The 19,805-nt window shown below is 46.0% G+C and overlaps 1 protein-coding gene across 4 annotated transcripts in view; it reads right to left on the bottom strand.

The window, feature by feature from the left end:
* Positions 1-19,805, bottom strand: part of SORT1 (sortilin 1) — a gene marked incomplete in the record, with an annotated part of 84,264 nt that overhangs the window by 29,570 nt on the left and 34,889 nt on the right. For 2 of the 4 annotated variants that reach the window (XM_051856187.2, XM_051856190.2), the window contains 6 exon segments: positions 961-1,105; positions 4,499-4,626; positions 5,736-5,785; positions 8,570-8,643; positions 11,555-11,719; positions 12,249-12,351. In XM_051856187.2, the coding sequence (XP_051712147.1) occupies positions 961-1,105; positions 4,499-4,626; positions 5,736-5,785; positions 8,570-8,643; positions 11,555-11,719; positions 12,249-12,351 (665 nt within the window). 4 annotated transcript variants of the gene reach the window in all.

The following is a 19,805-nucleotide window of genomic DNA, read 5'->3' as shown; positions in this document are numbered from 1 at the left end:
AGGAAGCACCTGGCTCCCGGCTTTGGATCGGTTCAGCGCTGGCTGTAGTGGCCATTTGGGGGGTGAACCAATGGAAGGAAGACCTTTCTCTCTGTCTCTGTCTCTCTCACTGTCTAACTCTATTGGTCAAAAAAAAAAAAAATTAGAAAAAATGAAATAGAAAAGGCAGCTAAAACATAAAACATAAGCCCCCAATTTTTTTAAAAACATTGCTTTCTTTTTTTTTTTTTTTTTTTAAAGATTTACTTTATTTGAGAGGCAGAATTACAGAGGCAGAAGCAGAGAGAGAGAGAGAGAAGAGAGGTCTTCGAGGTCTTCCATCCACTGCTTCATTCTCCAAATGGCTGCAATGGCTGGAGCTGGGCTGATCCCAAACCAGGAGCCAGGAGCGTCTTCCAGGTCTCCCACACGGGTGCAGGGGCCCAAGGACTTGGGCCATCTTCTACTGCTTTCCTAGGCCATGCTTTCCTAGGCCATAGCAGAGAGCTGGATTGACAGTGGAGCAGCTGGGACTCGAACTGGTGCCCATATGGGATGCAGCACTGCAGGCAGCGGCTGTACCCACTATGACACAGTGCTGGCCCCAAGCCCCGAGTTTTTTATCACTAGATTCAACAAACACAAAACTACTTTGTCAAATGACAGAGTTTCTAAACATTTTTGCTCGATTTCTGTACTTTTCTGGGAACAGAGTTTGCAAAATGGCACCAGCCTGCTGACCATTCTCTGAGCAGGTCTGCTCTGGAACACGGGAGCACAGACACAAACTACAGCAGATACCGAACAAGGGGCCTTTGTATCAGAGGCCAAGCGCTATCTCCGGGACAATATAAATAGCAGAATATCAATAAAATTTCCAGAGATAAGAGGAACAATCATATAAGAAGGAAAGCTACTTAAACTAAGGTCCAAAGTTTAAATCTCTATTCATTCAAGAGTGAGTCACTAAACAGCTCTTACCTCCAGGTTCATCTACATGCATGAACACCATGTCATCATTGGCAGCCAGGATAGAATAGAACTGTTCTTGCCCCACAGAGGGAAGCTGGGCCATGCTCCAGGTGTCCCCTTGATCGGTTGACACATGGATCCTTCTTGTTGTATCCTGGAACAAATGCCAATATTTACCTTTTTAATTTTCTGCTGAGACACCATGTGCAGGAACATGAACAGAGGCATTTAAAATAATAATTATCCTCCATCTCCCCAAAGGGCACAACTGCTATAAAGGAGAGGTCACAATATCAATTACCAAAGAAATTTCTAACCTCTAGCCAAGTGCCAGGCAATGGACAACACATTCTGTTGAAGCAAGGTTATCTTGGCATTCTCTTTTGGCCCTGTCACAAGTGTCCTCCCAGTCTCTGGTATGTTGTGTCTTTCAATAAAGCTAAGGATTTGATGGAACTATCATAGGCCTGGCCTTAGCACCACTCACATACATTTGCTTATATAGTTCTTAAAACGATGATTACGGCTGGCGCCGCGGCTCACTAGGCTAATCCTCCGCCTTGCTGCGCTGGCACACCGGGTTCTAGTCCCAGTCGGGGCGCTGGATTCTGTCCCAGTTGCCCCTCTTCCAGGCCAGCTCTCAGCTGTGGCCCAGCAGTGCAGTGGAGGATGGCCCAAGTCCTTGAGCCCTGCACCCGCATGGGAGACCAGGAGAAGCACCTGGCTCCTGGCTTCGGAGCAGCGCGCCAGCCACGGCAGCCATTGGAAAGTGAACCAATGGCAAAAGGAAGCCCTTTCTCTCTGTCTCTGTCTCTGTCTCTCTCTCTCTCACTTTCCACTCTGCCTGTCAAAAATAAATAAATAAATAAACGGAATCTGTTAAGAAGGCAATGAAAATTTACTCTCTGACAAATAACTAAAAAATTGCTCTGAGACAAAGTTAACCAGGGCATGAGAATTAATCTCAGGACCTCCATAGGATAAATACTCTAAAGTTCATTAAGTACATTTAATGTATTTTTTAAAACTTACACAGAGTTGCCTAATGACTTTAAATCTTATTCTCATCGCTAAAGGTAGAAAGGAGGATTCAAAAGCATGTTGCAGAATTTTAACTTGGTAGATAGTGGCAGTGCAGTAAAGGGGCTGTAAGGGCTCCCTCTGGGATATGATGGTCTGATTTCCACCAGTGTTCCACACCGGCTGACCCTAGGAAGTTACTTAATCAACTTACCCATGAAATAGAGACAACAGCATTGGCTCGTGGAGTTGCTAGGAGGATTACTACAAAATCCTTGAGTTACCTGTACTTACCCTGTCTATTTCCCTATTTCCAGTTCTCCCTGAAGCCATTTCAGCCAGACTTTTAGCTTCATAACTCAAAGAAACTGCTTTCATCCAGGCCACCAGCAACCTCCACTCTTCTAAACTGGAGGGTAATTCCCAGATCTCATCTAACTCAACATCTCAGTTGAGTTTAATACAGCTCATCACTTCCTCCTCCTTGAAACAGTTTCCCCACTTGGCTTTCGTGACGTCACATTGTCCCTGTTTCCCACTACCTAACTGGTCCCTGCTTTTCTTCACAACCTTTCAGGGTTGGGGTGCTTCAGGACTTGCTCAGTTTCCCCCAACTCTTCTCCACCTACTCACTCCTCCAGATGACAGTAGCTCATTACATCATTTTCAGAGATACAGATACCCAAATGCTTACTTGACATTTCTACTTAGATGTCAAATAGGCATCTTGTAATCAAAAAATGAACTCTTGATTTTTCTCCCACAAACCTAGATCTCCTGCAGAAGGAGCCATCTCAAAAAATGGCATCACCATTCACCCAGCTGCTCATGCCAAAGACTTTAAAGTTATCCTTGGGGACAGGCATTTGGCCTAGCAGCTAAGACAATGGTCAAGACATCTATGTCCCCCATCAGGGTGCCTGGCTCGGGCTCCTGACTCCAGCTTTTTGCTGATGCAGACCCTGGTGACAGCTCAAGTAATCGGATCCCTGACACTCATGTGCAAAATATGGGTTGAGTTCCTGGCTCCTGGCTCTAGCCCTGGTCATTGCAGGCATTTAGGGAGTAAACTAGCAGATGGCAGCTCCTTCTCCCTGTCTCTTTTTCTGTCTCTCAAATAAAAAGAGATAATAAATAGAAAAATGAGGTTATTCTTGGTTCTGCTCATTCTCTCAATTAGAACAAATATGTCTGGCGTGGCACTGTGGCTCAGCAGGTTAAGCCATCGCTCACAATGCCGATATTCCATGTTGGAGTGGAGGTTCTACTCTTGGCTGCTGTGCTTGTGATCCAGCTCCCTGCTGATGCACCAGGGAAAGCAGCAGAAAATAATCCAAGTACTTGGGCCCCTGTCACCCACGTAGGAGACCCAGATGGAGTTCTGGGCTCCTGGCTTCAGCCTGGATCAGCCCAGCCATTTCAGCCAGTTGGGGAGTGAACCAGAAGATGGAAGGTTATCTCTCTCTATTTCTCTCTCTGTGTGTGTCACTTTGCCTTTCATATAAATAAATACTCTAAGGAAAAAAATCTCTTTGAATATATTTTTAAAAAAAGAATAGAACATGTTTAAAAACATCCACAGCCTTACCACTTCTCCCCTCACTCACTGTCACCAGCCTGGCCCAAGTGACCGTCTCCCTAGCTTGACCACTCTGACAGCCTTCCACTGCTCTCACTGCCTCCATTCTTGCCCCATCAGGCACACCTATTCTGTAAAAAGAAAATCCAAATCACGTCATTCCCCAGCTCACAGCCCATTCACAGCTCCCCAACACATGAAGAATCAAAGTTGGTGTCTTACTCACGACCCAGAAGGGCCCTGGTCAACCCAACCACCAGCTCCCTGCCAGGCCGCACCTCTGAGCGCCCTCTTGCACCCACCACACGGCCTCTCCCTTTCTCCAGTCTGTCCAGCACACTCTGGCCTGAGGGGCCTTGCGCTTGCTCTTTCCTCACCCTGCCGTCCTCCCAGATGGCCACAGGGTCATGCACTCACTCCAGTCAGGTCTCAGAGGCCACCCAACCACCTTATTTAAAATGGCACTGCTTCAATGCCTGTCACTTTCTATTTCCTTACACTGCTCGGATTTCTTCATAGCTTTAATTATACCTGATGTGTCATATTTATTGGTTTAGTGTCTCTTTTGTCCCTTGTATAGAAGCTCTGAAAGCAGAAAATTTATCTGTTTTGTTCACTGCTTTTTTCTGGAACTAGAATAGTACCTGGCTACAGTAGGCAGTCAATTAATGCTTTCTATTTTTATTTTACTACGGGATAATGAAAAGTGGGTTGCTTTTTTCAGATATCCATGCCTGAGTAAAGCCCAAATACTGGGTCTGCCTATTCCCCAAAGGAGGCTAGTATTCCCGTGGTGGCAGAAGGCTAGATACAGGGTGGCCCACAAGAGTGTCAGCCTCCATGAGGAGCATCACCCCCAGACCCTGCGGTGACAAGGACGAGTCGCTGTGGCGGGGCTCAGTGAGTTTACAAAAGAATCAGCTCCGGAGAGAAGAGGCAAGTGCTCACCTTTTCAGCCATCACGGAGGCAAAAAGGAAACGTCCCCCAAGACCAAATGAATAGATTTTCACACCAATGGTTTTGAAGCTTTTTCCCAAGTCTGAAGTTCTCCATAATTCCAGTGCCCCAAGGTCAGCTTCTTAAACAAGACAAAATATTGATTAAAATTTATTGGTGAGCCTCATTCAAAATAGTTGTTTCAGAACTGCTCTCAGCATTATAAAGAATTTTTAATCCTATGCACGTTGATCGAGCGAGAAGACAAATTCAAAACAGTATCAGATATTGGGAATTCACATTTGGGCTGTATTTTATACATGTGAGGTTTTATACTGGATGGAAGTTGAGGGTTTCTTTAATTCCAAGCATAAAAATATTATAGTCACAGCATCCTGCTTTATTTCATTCATGGTACAGTTTGAAATGATCTTATTCTATTTTAAATTGTCTTGTATGAGTCCTGGTTTTCTTGTTTATCATCCAAAATCCCAACTTGAATTTATGTCTCATGAGAACAAGTCTTGGGCATATTGTTCTTCGTATCCTTAGAATAGTGTTTAGTATACAGCAGGTGCTCAAGTATTTGTTGAATGAAAAGATGAAAGATTTTGCTTTCTGCTCTAAAACTGTGCCACAGATTAAGAAGCCAATGGCTTCCTGCAACAGAAACACAATTCATGCTCTTCTTTGCAGAAAGCACTATGCATTTCAAGTTGCTATTGTTTGTAGCTTAATACACACACTGCCTCTCTGTATAGCCTACATTATTTGATCTGGAGACAGTGTACTAATTTGGCTATACTTTCAAGATTTTAAAAAAAGTTTATACATTTATTTTTATTATTTGAAAGTTAGAGTGACACACAAAGAGAGAAAGAGAGAGATCTTCCATTCTCTGGTTCACTCCCCAAATGTCCTCAATAGCAGGGACTGAGTCAGGCTGAAGCCAGGAGCCTGGAACTCTGGGTTTCTCATGTGGTTGGCAGACCATCATCTGCTGCCTCCCAGGATACACATTAGCAGGAAGCTGGATCAGAAGCAGAGGTGGGACTTGATCCCAGACTCTCTGACATGGGTGCTGGTGACCTAAGTGGCAGCTTAACCCCTCAAGATTTGAAAAGTCATTATTTTTATGCAAATCACAGGAGAATGGAAGGGTCTTTACGTTTCTACCTTGCACAATTCAGGATACTCTACCACAGATGGACAACAGGACACACTTCTCTGGGACTAAAATATACTTACTGCAAGAGCCAGTGACGTAGGTGGTAAAAAAGATGATGTTTCCCGGTCCCCTGCAAGGAGGCAAAGACAGGGAGAGGACGTGGTTCATGACTGCTGGTGGACCACATCACCCTTAGTCACGAAGCTCCCAGCCAGTCTCACGGGTGTCACTGGCAGGCACTGGCTGCAGCCTTCTCAGGTGCTGTGCACCTGAACCTCCCACAGCCACCAGCTAGGCATCTGCAGCCTGCTGCCTTGTGCTTCCCACAGCCCATTCTTTCTCTCGTGAACTCTTCCAGCTGCTCACACTGGTCTCCTGACACTCTGCAAATCTGCCTCTTGCATTTGCTCAAGTTTCCTTCCTACAACGGTTTTCTCTCACATAACCTAACCATTTCCCTCACAATGTTCCAGCTTGCAGCTTTCCCTGTCACTCCGACTGGAAAGTTACTTGGCTGCAGATTTCCCGAGCAGTGGTTCTCTACCAGTCGCCACTGCACCTCCCAGGAACATTGGGCAATGCCTGGAGACGTTCTTGGTTGTCACAGCTCAGGGTAGGAGCTGCTACCAGCATCTGGCGGGCACAGGCCAGGGATGCCGCTACACAACTTACAAGTGCAGGACAGGCCCTCCACAGAGAACGCACTGGCCCACAAAGTTGTTAGTGCTGACATTGAGTGCTGTTCTAGAGCCTTCCACCCTCATAGTGCTGTTGGGCACTAATTTGTCTCCTGTTGTAACCGCACGGTATACGCCTTCTCTCTCCTGCTATTCTAATGGGCTTTTTCAGGGCAGGTACTAAGTTTTATGCTTTGTTTCCACTCAGAATCTAGTGCAATGCTTTGTATAAGCTAAATAATTTAGTGCCTTCATCTCAAATAGACAAGTAGGTCGGAGGTTGAATTATTTAAAATGTAAATTGGAAAGGAAGCTTACAGGGCACTAGACTCAGACCCTGATAGTACTTATGGATCACTGCCAGCCAGAGGTGCTGGGTTTGAGTGTGTTCTTTCAGAACTTTAGGTTGTAAATTCCTAGAAATCAAAGATCTAAAAGGTGAATAAATGGTTGTCCAGTTATCTTATATTTAGACACCAAATAAATATATTACAAAAGTAAAAACCAATCTTATATAAGGTACAAAATAGAATACCATTTTCAAACAATCTTTCAGATTTAAAGATGAGTCTTAATGATCCAAATTACTCCAGTCTTATTAAAACATGTCCTACATATTTTAGGCTCATCAGGAGTGAAATAATCCATTAACTTAGTTACTTTAAAAAGTACTTCCTGAGAAGACCATGTAAGGTACAAACACAACTCATTAAAATACATAAAATGAAAGCAGATGTGACAAGTGTACGGTATACAGTGGTGCTGTAAACATCTCATTTAGGGAGCACTTCTGGAACAAGCCCACTTCATTCAAGCAACGTGTTTAATGTTTTACCTGATGTTGGCAGACACACAGTCAGCCCCTCTCATCTGCGGGTTCTACAACTATGGACTGGAAATACTTGGAAAACAAGTTGTGTTGTTCTGAACATATATAGAGAGAGATAGAGACTTGTTTTTCTGTCTCTGTTCCCTAAATAGCATTTACATTTATTAGGTGTTATTAGTAACTGAGAAATCCCTTAAAGTACACAGGGGATTGTGTAGTTTACATGCTAGTACTGAATAAATAAGGGACTTGAACATCTGCAGATTTTGGGTGACCTAACCAATCCCCTACAGGAACTAAGGGAGGATTACATTTCAAACTTGCATTATACATTTTCCTGATTCCCTAAACAGAGTAAATTAAATATTAAACTCCTTGGGATTACAGGTCATCATAATGAACATCAATCGTATGAAACCATAATAGAGTGTTCCCATTAGAAGTTACTGAAGTGTGTGTACTTTTTGATCTAGCACTAAATAATCTCACACGGTTCTATTAGCTAAGATGTTGTCTGTTCTTTTACAATCTCTCTGCCTCCTTCCAGCACTCAGGCTGAACTTCTAACGCTGTCACGCGCTTGCTGCTGGCCACCACATATCCCACTGCTGGCAGCACCCTGCTGCAAACTGGGAATCCAGAGCAACAAATCTGTCAAAGGGAAAGAAGAAACAGGCTCCGAACAAGGGGCTGAAGTTAACAGGTCTCGCAGATATGGAGGCTCTTAATTGCATTCTTGTTCAACCATTTCCCACTGTCCCCAGGCAGAAGTCCTCCCCCAGAAGGACAAAGCGAAAGCCCAGAAAGGTTGAGCCATTGACCAGCAGCAGAGCCAGGTTAGAACAAAGGTGACCTGACTTCCAAGTAAGGGCTGCCTCCACCCCACCGCATCGTCCTTAGGCAGGCAGCTGGTGGGGGCAGGGCGTCCCACCGAGAGGAGCGGGCCGTCCTGGTGCAGAGACGGTGACTCTGGCCGTCTGGAAGCTCTTTGGCTTCCTTGCTGATTCTCTGCCATGGTCCATGTAACTGGGATGTATCGCTAGGCCAGGGAGTGGAAACCTGGGCACAGGGAAGTATTGCAATCCCTAAATTAAAGCTATTTTTCATTGTATTCCATTGGCGCCACCATTTCCTGAGAATAAACCTTTTGCAGGCAGCAGCTACTTGGTCAAACGCCTTGCCTTATACTTTACACTCTAACATTTATCGAGGCTAAGTCTCCTTTCGCAGCAGTATTAGAAGCTCCTCCAGGTCAAGGCCTGTGTCACAGTCCTCCCTCTGCTCTCCCTTCTGGCACCGTGCCGAGGACTTGGCACACAGTGAGTGCTCGATGTTGATTCATGTGACTTCTGGCAGCACTGCCAGGAAAGGTTAGGGCTCTGCGCAGATGGAGTCTTCTGTTACTCACCATTTGGCCAAACATACTGCTTTGTGGATTTCTTCCCATTTTCCCCCAAAATTCTTGGACACCCACAGGCCATTCTGAAAGATTATAAATGACTTATCAAAATTCCAGCTTTATCCTGTGCAGCTGCTTGTATGACCTTTAACAGTTCATATCCAATCATTCAGGACAGTAAAACATACACGGAAGATCTGCCAGAGCTGCCTGGACAACCCCAGCCCCTACAACACACACGGCTGGTCAGGCCCCTTCAGTGTCTTGGAAGTTCAGAATAACACATGTGAATGAAGTGCCGACTGTGTGCAGGCACTGTCCCAGACGTTGCACTGGGACACAAAGACGAACAAGACACACTCCCTGCTCTCAAGGAGCTCACCATTTAACAAGGGGCACAGATAGGCAGAAAGACAGCAGAACATAAAGCAGCATGTGTTAAGCAGACGTGGTCGATCCAGTGTGCAAGTGGGAAGAGGAGGGACAGTACAGCAGAGCGTTTCCAAAAGATGGCGGCTCACTGAGTCTTACCCAATAAGCACAACAGTCCAAGGAAGGCAAGTGGGCCAGGAGGTGTTACTAGCGCAAAGACAGTGAGGTGCTAATATGCCACTGTACGAGCAGGGAGCTGACAGCCTCCAGACGTGGATGGTGTGCAGATTCCAAGGTGAAGGAACAAGAAGCCAGTGCTGGGGGAAGGGCGCAGGCCCTGCATTCTGTGCAGGGCTGAGGATCTGGTTTCTGTGGTATAGGAGGTGCTCTCAGGAGGAAGGTGTTCCAAGCGGGGGATGGCATGGTCACGTTTCAGATGGAACACTTGCGTGAGAATGGGACAGGCAGATTTCAGAGGGTCCAAAAACAGAAGCGGGAAAGGCAGTGGATAACTATTATGCTAGTTCAGTGAGAGTTAAAGAGGTCTTGACCACAGATGCAAGAAACAGGCCCAGCAAGAGTTTAGGAGCTAGAATAGCAGAACTGGATAATTTTTCTTGCAGTGTGAGATGCATTGTAGTCTCACTATCTAGTGGAAGGACTAAGGGAAGAAGAGTAAATCTTGAGAAAAGAATTCAGTTTTATCTTTGCTATGGGACACATAACAAAGATACCTAGAGGGCAGCAAGACACCCAGCTCGGAATCTGACACCCAGGGGGAAGCCAGGCCTGGAGCTGAGGGACCGAGACTCTTACACACTACACAAGTGGAAGTCAAGTGGTGGAATGAAAGCGATTGCTCAGAGTGAAATGAGCAGTAGGTGGTTAAGGGTAGGTTGAAGGGTATTTAAGAAAAGACCAAGAAAGAAGGGCCAAGAAGGTAGAAGAATCAAAGGGAATGATGTCATAGAGGCCAAACGAGTCGAGTTCCCAAAAGGAGGGACTGCCCAATACTTTGAAATGCAGCAGAGACATAAGAAGGTGAAACTGACCACGTGAACCACAGTAGCAGCATGAGACTGGGCTCCGCTTCAGTGGAGGGGGGACAGAGATGTCCTGTTCCAGCTGAAATCAGATGGGGCTGATGAAGGCAGAATTTAACTTCAGTGTCTGCCTCACCATTCCCCTCTAAGTTTTCCCTCTCTGGAAATACTTGCCTCCTACCCTTTCTGATTTATCTAGTTCTACTTATAAAGGTAACAAAGGGTCTGACATGACATTTGCACTGCAGTACAAATTAACCCAACTTCTCCACCAAAATTATTTATAGTTCAATCTCATACTTAATTGGAAGAAATTTCAAGTAAAAAGTAGAGTGTACCTGCGTCTTCCTGAGGATAGCCCTGTTTTAATAACCTTGAGATTCTTGGCAGTGGAGATGAAGAGGCAAATGGAGATCTTTGGTTCTGTCCATTCCTCCACCTCTGCTTTCTTGTACGCCTTCGGCTCCAGCTGCTGGAGGCCAGTTTCCAAAAACTGCTGCTCTAAGTTTGGAAGTCTACTCCCCAGCAGGCTAATTTCCTTCCTCTGGCCTCTGCTAGCTAAGCATAAACTGAAGCCTCCCCGAGCCCCCCAGCTTCACCTCTGCTCAAGTCTTTCCACAGGAGGCCCAGCGCCCTGACTTCAGTGCCATTCACACCCCTTTGCCGCCCTCTGCTCAGCCTGACTGGTGCACAGTCGGTGAGCCTGCTTCTCGCTCCCCAACAGTCAGCACAGCAATGGTACCCAAATCTTGGTGTGCAGGCTCAGCTGGGGAGCTTGCCCAGCAACCAAGAGCCACTGATGAACTATATCTGGATTGGAGCCTACAAAACATGTACCTTAAACCAGCAACTCGGGCACTTCTATCTGATGGTGCTGCCCAGCAGACCACTCTCTAAGAAGCGAGATGAGAGAGAGCCACACAAACAGGGCATCTAATTATGATCGCCACAGTCAAGCGACTGCAGCCTGTTGGGGCCCTTCATGCCCATGGTAGAGGGGCCCGGGCCCCAGGAAAGGAAGAGTTGAATGTGCTCCTCAGGGAACTTCCAGAAGAGAGGAGGAGGAGAGGGAGAGACACTGTCTTCTGGGGACAGTTTAGAAATGTGGTGGTGGGCGCAAGGCTTGAGACGTTGGATATTAAATACATGAGAGCCGAAGACAGAGCTCAATATGCTTTATGTACTGAGGAACCAGCAGAAAAGCCAGCCACGATAAAGATGTCATTTGGCCAGAGCACAGGAGCGGTAACAACGTCAGCAGTCTGACAGTCTATGCTTGGCCCTTGCAGCAGAGGACTGACCACCCTGAGCTGTTTTCCAATTCACTCCACCACTGGCACACATCTAATCACCTAAAAAATGTATCGTGACAACCAGACATCATACTCACCAGGAAGAGATGTTACAAAGCAATAAATACCCCTTACCAAATAGAAAAAAAATGTAAAAAGCACGTATCGCACGTCCTGAGGGGACATTAGAATGAAGTCCAATATGAAAGCATTACCTTCTAAGACAGTGTATTTTAAGACCATAATAAAAATGCAAAAGGCAAGCCAAGGTCCTTAAGTGAACTTACATCAGTGCTGAGGGCTAAAAGATATTCAGAATTCTGAGGGCTGTACATCGTCTGAGTCAGAGGATGAAAAGGGAGATCTGTCTGAATAAAGTTCTTGGCAAAATCTGATGACCTGAAGATTCTTCCTCCACGACTTCCTCCAGACACTTCTGCTGTTAATATCACCTGGCCAGGAAGAGGAGAGATCAGATGCAGGTGCTAGGAAAACACAGGACGTTCTTGCACCATTTTCACCAAACAGTGAAGAAAGTTTTGGTGCCAAATGTAAGAATTCTAAATCAGATTAGTTGTTCCCCTCCATCCTGAAGTCTTGGTCCTGTTAAAGAACAAAACAAACAGCAACAACAGAATCCACCAAATCATCCTGAAAGGAGCTGGGACACTGTGCCTGTGAGTGTGAGTCTGGCCAGCTTTGACATCAGTTTCCCCAAAGACTAAAATGGTGGCACAGGGAGTGTACACTGTACTCAACACTGCCCCATGGTTATAAAGGGGTTTGGTGCACAGTGGACGGACCAAGAAAAAGAAGTCTGTGGGCGGAGTTCTGTTCGTTTGTGATCAGTGTCATGCTTAATTTTAACATACAGCAGTGTAAAATGAAAATAAATGAGTGTGTCTACTGGATCACTCTAATTACTAACTCATTGCATATGGTGCCAAGCACAAGCTTTGAACATGCAAGAATGGGGCTCACCTTTCCAGAGTTCTCAGGACCAACAGCCATGCCAAATTCAGTCCGAATAAAGGAATTGTTGATGAGATGTGTAATATCCTTAAAGTTCTTTCCATAATCCTCACTGAGAGCAAAGGAAAAAGAAATTTAGAGTACAGAAGTCATGGGTGTAGCTGGGTTCCTACCCAGCCTCCTCGCCCCTTTCCATTGACATTATTACGGCACCCACTCCTCCCCTGACCATACCTAGCTCCAGTGGGTGCTGCTGGCCCCAGGGATATTCCACCCCCTTACCAGTGATGGGCTCGGCAATGGGGGAGTGACCTGGGTTGAGCCAATGAGACAAAGGGGACAACCTGGGGACTTCTGGGAAACATTTCTTCACAAGCAGAACAGCCACCAAGTGAGATGGTCTGTCTGCTGATGACCACTGGTTCTCGGCCAGGGTTTTCTTGCCCCCCATGGAATACTTGGTGATGTCTGGAGATGTTTTTGATATCAACCACCACTCAAGTGTTGAGGTATGACTGGCATCAAGCAGGTAGTGACCAGGGAAGCTGCCAAACATCCTATGATGCACAGGACAGTCCTGCAGCATAAGGAATTCTGATCTGGCCCCAAATGTCATTAGTACCAAGGTTGTGAAACCCCAACGATGAAGTATGTGAATGCAAAGTGAAAAATTGTTACAGTCATCTTGTCACAAAGAGCGCCCAGCTGAGGGAATTCAGGAATTCCAGAGAAACAGAGCCAGAACGCTGGATGGAACTGGCTCTGAAGCCTATTTTTCCTCTGTATTTTGTTACACCAATCAGTAATTCTCTAATTATTCAAGCTAGTTTGAGTTGAGATCTCTGCCACAGGGCGCTGACCAATCTGTTAATCCACAGTACTTATGATTAAACTCTAAATTAAGCAGCAGTGGTCTTAGAGATTCCCCCTAGGAGCTACCATCCCTGGGCCCCAGTTTCCGATGCCTGCAGCACATGAAACACAATTAGGGCACATGAACTCAAATGTTGGGTTCTCAACGCTTCTCCCAAAAATTCATTCCAACAATATCTTTGAGAGGGATTTGAAAATACATTTAGATTTTTTAAAGTTTTATTTATTTATTTTAAAAGCAGAGTTACAGGAAGAGAGGAGAGACAGACAGAGACAGAGACACAGAAAGATCTCCCATCCACTGGTTCACTCCCCAAGTGGCTACAAGGCCAGGGCCGGGCCAAGGCAAAGCCAGGATCCAGGAACTTCTTCCTGGTCTCTCACGCAGGTGCATGGGCCCAGGGACTTGGGCCATCCTCTGCTGCTTTCCCAGGCCATAGCAGAGAGCTGGATTGCAAGTGGAGCAGCTGGGACTTGAACTAGCACCCAAATGGGATTCCAGGGCTTCAGACTATGGCTTAACACGCCACGCCATGCCTCAGGGCCAGCACCTACATTTAGATCTTGAGAAGAGCAAAAAATCAGTAGCTGTCTGACTCTGGATACATGATGCTAACCTTAATATTAATTAAATTTAAGTATCTCACGATGCACTCCCAGTTAGTTGCCTACTAATGTAATCTGCAGTGGTCTCCACTGGGAGAAAGGGGACACACAGTGGTACAACTTTTGGTAGCAGCCTCAACAAATGAAGACTAACACAACTGCCTAATGTGGGAGATACAAGGATCTGAGAACATCTTGTCCAATTCCCTCATTTCGCAGATGAGCAATTGCAAGGGGAGGTCATTTATCAAAAGTCAAATAGTTAATTAAGGGCATAACTGAAACTAGTATCCAGTTCTCTTAATTCTCAATCCCAGACTAGAGACAACATCCTATTGTTTATAAGGATTTCCCCCACTATAATCTGAGGTCTTCCTTTATCTTGCCAGGGCTGTGTCCTGCCAGTAGAGATTGGCTAAGAGGAAGCTAGGCACAGACAGAAGGAAGTACCCATGTCTGTACATACGGGTCCTTGACAGTATGCTAAAGCAAGGGACAGATCCTTAAGTTATCCAGATGTCTCTTCCCCTCCCCTAGCAAACACAGGCAGAAAATTCTTAGATAAACAACATAGATTAGGCACCACCCAACAGATTTCCTATCTTATCCTTTCCTTGGCTTTGGAGTACAAGACCAGTTCTTATCTCCCTGACAGCTGGCGAGATAATGTGCGCAAATGATCCCTAGCTCTGCAGTGTACACGGCACCAACAGCCCAGCCAGCCTTCCAGAGGGGTGACAGCAGTTTCATTATCACCAGTTTACAAATCTCCCCTCCTCTGCGAGATCCCCAGGGGACCTCTACAAACCTGTTGGCAAGCCTGCTCGCTTTTTAAGAACTTGGCACAACAAACATATCCCTGCCCTTCAGAAAAAGCAACATGAGTGGAACAAATAATCACCCACTATGGCATTCTGGTGCTTTAGGCAGTTAAGCAAATGCAGAAAATGCACAAGTAACATTCTGCTGGGATTTAAGTAGGGTTCTGCCATTGCCACTTTGAGCTCAGGGATATAATTAAACATAACACTTGATTTAAATGTAGCTGCATTTGCTATCAGCATACAACACACATCATGAAGAGGGAATCCATGAAATACTCTGAACAAATCTATAGCAGTCAAATGATAAAATGACAAAACCTTGTAAAACCATCTGCTTTAAAAACACACCTTAAAATTTTTTTGAGAGGCAGAGAGAGAGAGAGAGAGAGAGAGAAAATGCTTCCACTTACTACTTCATTCCCCAAAGGCCACAGATAGCCAGGACTGGGCTGGACTGAAGGTGAGAGCAGGGAACTCAATCCAGGTCTCCCACATAGGTAGTAAGAGCTCAGGTACTTGAGCCATCATTGCTGCCTCCCAAGGTCTGCATTAGTGGGAAGCTGGAGTCAGGAATTGGAGCCAGGTATTAATTCTAGATAGACAGGGGATGTGGGTATCTCAGTCACTAGGTTAAACGCCCACCCCAGAAATAATCTATGTATGCATCAACCTTAATATCTACCATTTCTGGTTAACAACAAAAATAAATGGGGGCCAGTACTGTGGCATATCAGGTAAAGCTGCCACCTGCAGTGCTGGCATCCCATATGGGCACTGGTTCAAGTCCTTGGGCCTCTGCACACGTGTGGGAGACCCAGAAGCTCCTGGCTCTTGACTCCAAATCGGCGCAGCTCTGGCCATTATGGCCATCTGGGGAGTGAACCAGCGGATGGAAGACCTCTCTCTCTCTCTCTAACTCTACCTTTTAAATAAATAAATCTTTAAAAAAGTGATAATTTCTCCATGTATCCATGGTATAGGATAATATGAACGTTTTAACTCAAGAACATAATCCTAGAATACAAATGTATCTGGATTAGAGATTTCTTCAGTCCATTCAGGTTGCTTTAACAGAGTGCCACAGCCTGGCTGGCTTATGAACAGCAGACATTTATTTCTCCCAGCTCTGGAGGCTGTGAGGTCCGGAACTGAGGCGCGGGCAGATCTGGTATCTGGTGAGGGCCCATTTCCTGGCCCACAGCCAGCCATCTTGTCCTCGAGACCTCACACCGCGGTGGGCGGAGGCAGTTCTTCAGTTTCTCTAAGAGTTCTCATCAGCCACCAGAAGCCCCAACTACGAGCAGCTGCACAGGAAGTTTCAGGGAACACAAACATCCAATCTGTCACATTCTGACCCTGGCCCCCCAAATTCATGTCCTTTTCATATGCAGAATACTTTCTTATATCCTAACAGCCCCGAAGTCCTAACTCGTTCCAGCATCACCTCGAAGATCTACTATCCACAGCATCACCTACATATCCTTTAAATTAGACACGGGTGAGACACAGGTGTGAGGCATCCTGAGGCAAACTGCTCTCCAGCTGCGAATCTGTGCTCAAACAACACTGCAGCATGGGCTTGGATGGCCATTTGCATACCAAAAGGGAAAAATGGAAAAGAGGAACGCGGATCCCAAGAAAGTCCAAACTCCAGGGCAAACACCAAGAGATAATAAGGACAAGGAAATAATTCTCTCTAGCCCAGTGCCCTCCCTCCAGACCCATTGGAGTGGTCCTGCCCCTGCAGCTCAGGTTGGGCCCCTGAGACTCCCAGTGGCCCTGCACCTACATGGTGAAAGGAAGCCCATGGAGAGCAAGGTGATGGTGCCTTCTTTTGAAACTGAGGCAGCAACCTTGATCTCTGAATTGCCTCTGGGGTCAAGAGTTGTCATGCTATTGGCCTGGAGTTCAACGTGAAGGACTCCAGGATCCATAGTAAGGAAGGTGTATTTAAGAAGCAGCACAGTGAGCAGTTGATAAAAATGAATGCTGTGACCAGAGCTTTGCAGAAACCTAACCTTGTATTTCCCCTAGGAGCAATGACTCAGCATTTACTACTTCAGTGTTCATTGGGACTTTATAGAACAGTAGCTATTGTGAATAACGAGAAGCAAGTATGTTGAGATGAATAGGGAGGATGTAGTTAAAATGTGCCAGTGATTAACAGACCTGAAAGACAGTTGCCAGGTAAAGTTGGCAAAATTTGAATTCACACTAAACTTAACATCCAAAACCTGTCTATTCCCCACCCCATTCCCCGCCCCACCATCTGATGCTACTTTGTATGTTTTTATTTTAATGGTTTATTGTGTTTTATCATTATTGGAAAAAAGATACATGCTTTCTGGAGAAATTTTGAAAATACAAGTGGGAGAATATGAAGAATATTATAAATAAGATCACAAGACATTTTCTCAGTAAGAATTTGAGTGTGTGTCTGGGCCCTTCTTCTGCTTTGATCAACAGGACAACTCTTGAGTGTGTAAAACTGAACTTATAAAAATACGATACCATCATACATTCTGAGAGGCTGTTTCTTGAAAGAAAAGCCAGGAGGATACATGTTGTAAGTGGGATCCGTGCTGGTCTTACAACGGAAAGACGCAGCCGTTGTTAATAATCTACCGTGGGGACGGGGAAAACTCAGCTGGGCGTGTATCACTCAGAGGCTGGCCCTGGCACGCAAGGTGCCCTGAGAAGCTGGTTACTGCCCCGCGGCACTCTGCCTGCTGTACACTGCATGTTACCCTCTAACTCTGAGATATCCTAAAAAGCTTACACTAAGGAGTAAATCTTAACATGTAGCCTCTTAAGAGGCTTCCTTATTAATTTCCAGAACGTGAGCAGCTCCTGGTAGGCAGTGAAAACCGAGCAGTTCTGTGGCAATCAGGTACAGAATTTTGGTGCTCACATTTGCTTCACTAAGTAGATCTTGCAATAAAAATAGATTCAAAAGGCCATGGAACAGACAGATGCAAAATATCTTTTAGTTGCCAAAACTCAAATTATCATCTTAATTATAGATGGCTCACTTCTTTTTTTAACTTCATACTTGCAAGTGAGAGATGAATCTACTTTACAATCTGTTACACAAGCTAATATTTCTTAGTAGAAAATAAAAATGTATCATCTGATCAAGCATGATTTCTTTAAGCCGAAGCTATTACCATATCCTCTCAATTGTATCTGATGTTAATGTTTATTATCTCTCAAATCCTTTGACATTTCTTCCTCACACCCTAAAGACACAAGTTCACCCTCCAACTTGGTACTGCTGCCACAGCGCTTCCAGCAGGGGCATGTGGTTGGCTGTCTTTTATTTGAATCCCACATGAACCTTGGACCGTGTAAGAATTAGCAAAGATAATCCAATAAATAGTCACTAACAGTCTGACAAACGGAAGACTCTTCAGGGTGGCTTCCGGGGACTTTTGTTGGGCAACTGCGGGCATGCGCGGGAGCCACTTCGCTCCAATGGCGCCCTCCCTTTCCCCGCGTCTGAGGCAACAGGTGCCTCCCGGGTCGCAGCAGGTCGGGTCAGCCCAGGGGCGTCAGGCAACAGGCATGTTTACAGTGTAAACTCTGAGGTGGGGTGAGAGCCAGTCTTCACAGCAGGGAGGACGTAAGTAATAGTCAAAGTGGCAGTTTAAAACAACAACAACAACTGCTCTGCAACCTGAGGGAAAAGAGCCTTGGCGATGTCACAACATCACACTGTGTTAGAAAGAAGCGGGCTGCTCTGTGGGGAGGTGTGGGAGGAAAGACGGGCCTTGCACAGGGCGCAGAGTCAGCACTGCCGATCCTGGTTCCTCTTAAAGCAAGCACATTATGAAAAAGCCAAAGACGGGGTCGGGGGTGGCAGGAGCCACGCAAACACTTTCATAACCCATGGGTCCGACTCAGAAACCTGTTAGGCCCAATTTCAGCCATGCAATTAAAGAATGCAGAGAATAAAAAGTGAATTGAGAAAATCAAGTACTAAACTGGTTGAAGTATTACGTATAAAAGATCACTCAACCTGGAGGAGGATGAGTTTAGCAACAGGCAGAGATCAACTGGAAAGGATGTTTTCATTTGCTGCTGCAAGTGACCTGGAAATAAACATTCCTGATGGCACAGAGACGTCTGGGATCTACCACAACAGCATCAGCTGCAGCCGGACGTTAGTGGCAGAGGGGGTGGGCACCAGCACTGAGCAGTCGGCAGGGGGGCAGGCCGGCCCGCTGGGGATTGCATGGCTCGCGAGCTGTCAGGGCCAGCCGGTCACTTTTCACCAACTGGCTTTGAAAGGGTTTCGATTCGTTTCCACGACCGGCCCAGCAGTGCTGGTGCGGCTGCATGCCATGCGGGGCTGCTGGCCTGGTCCAGCCAACAGCACTTGCCCCAACTCCCTGCCCGGCACTGCGGAGTGCACCTCACACCGGCTCTGGGTGGGCATCATTACTGTCCTCCCTTTACACACGAGGGCGGGTCAGTGAATCGCCCGAGTCCACTTTGCATGCTGAGATGTACTCCCAGGACCGCCAGGCAGCAAAACCTGGCAGCTTTCTCCTCTTCTGTGTCCCTTCCAAAGGCTACACAGCGGTGTGATATAAGATTAAAAAGGAAAATCAAGATAATAAACTGTAAATAACTTGGCTCTTGGGTGAAATTTTTCTTCCTTTTAAAATTCCCGAGTTTCAAAAGGAGAGATAGGTTGGTAGGGAAAATCATATGAGGAGACAGTTCCTAACCCCAAGGATTCTCAAATACTGGAAAGAGGAACTAAACATTTTTAAAAGTGTATTTGTGGGGGCCGGTGCTGTGGTGTAGCAGGTAAAGCCGCTGCTTACAGTTCCGGCATCCTATATGGCTACCAGTTCTAGTCTTGGCTGCTCCACTTCTGATCCAGCTCTCTGTTATAGCCTAGGAAAGCAGTAGAAGATGGCCCAAATGCTTGGGCCCCTGCACTCACATGGGAGACTCAGAAGAAGGAAGAAGCTCCTGCCTCCTGGCTCCAGATTGGTGCAGCTCCGGCCATTGTAGCCATCAGGGGAGCGAACCAACGGATGGAAGACCTCTCTCTCTCTCTCTGCCTCTCTGTAGCTCTGCCTTTCATTCTTTTTTTTTTTTTTTAATATTTATTTATTTATTTATTTGAAAGGCAGAGTTTCACAGAGAGAGAAGGAGAGGCAGAAAGAGAGGTCTTCCATCCTCTGGTTCACTCCCCAAATGACTGCAACAGCCAGAGCTGAGCTGATCCAAAGCCAGGAGCCAGGAGCTT

This window comes from Oryctolagus cuniculus, chromosome 7, assembly GCF_964237555.1.
Source record: "Oryctolagus cuniculus chromosome 7, mOryCun1.1, whole genome shotgun sequence".
Lineage (NCBI taxonomy): Eukaryota > Metazoa > Chordata > Mammalia > Lagomorpha > Leporidae > Oryctolagus > Oryctolagus cuniculus.
This window is presented reverse-complemented; position numbering and strand designations above follow the sequence as displayed.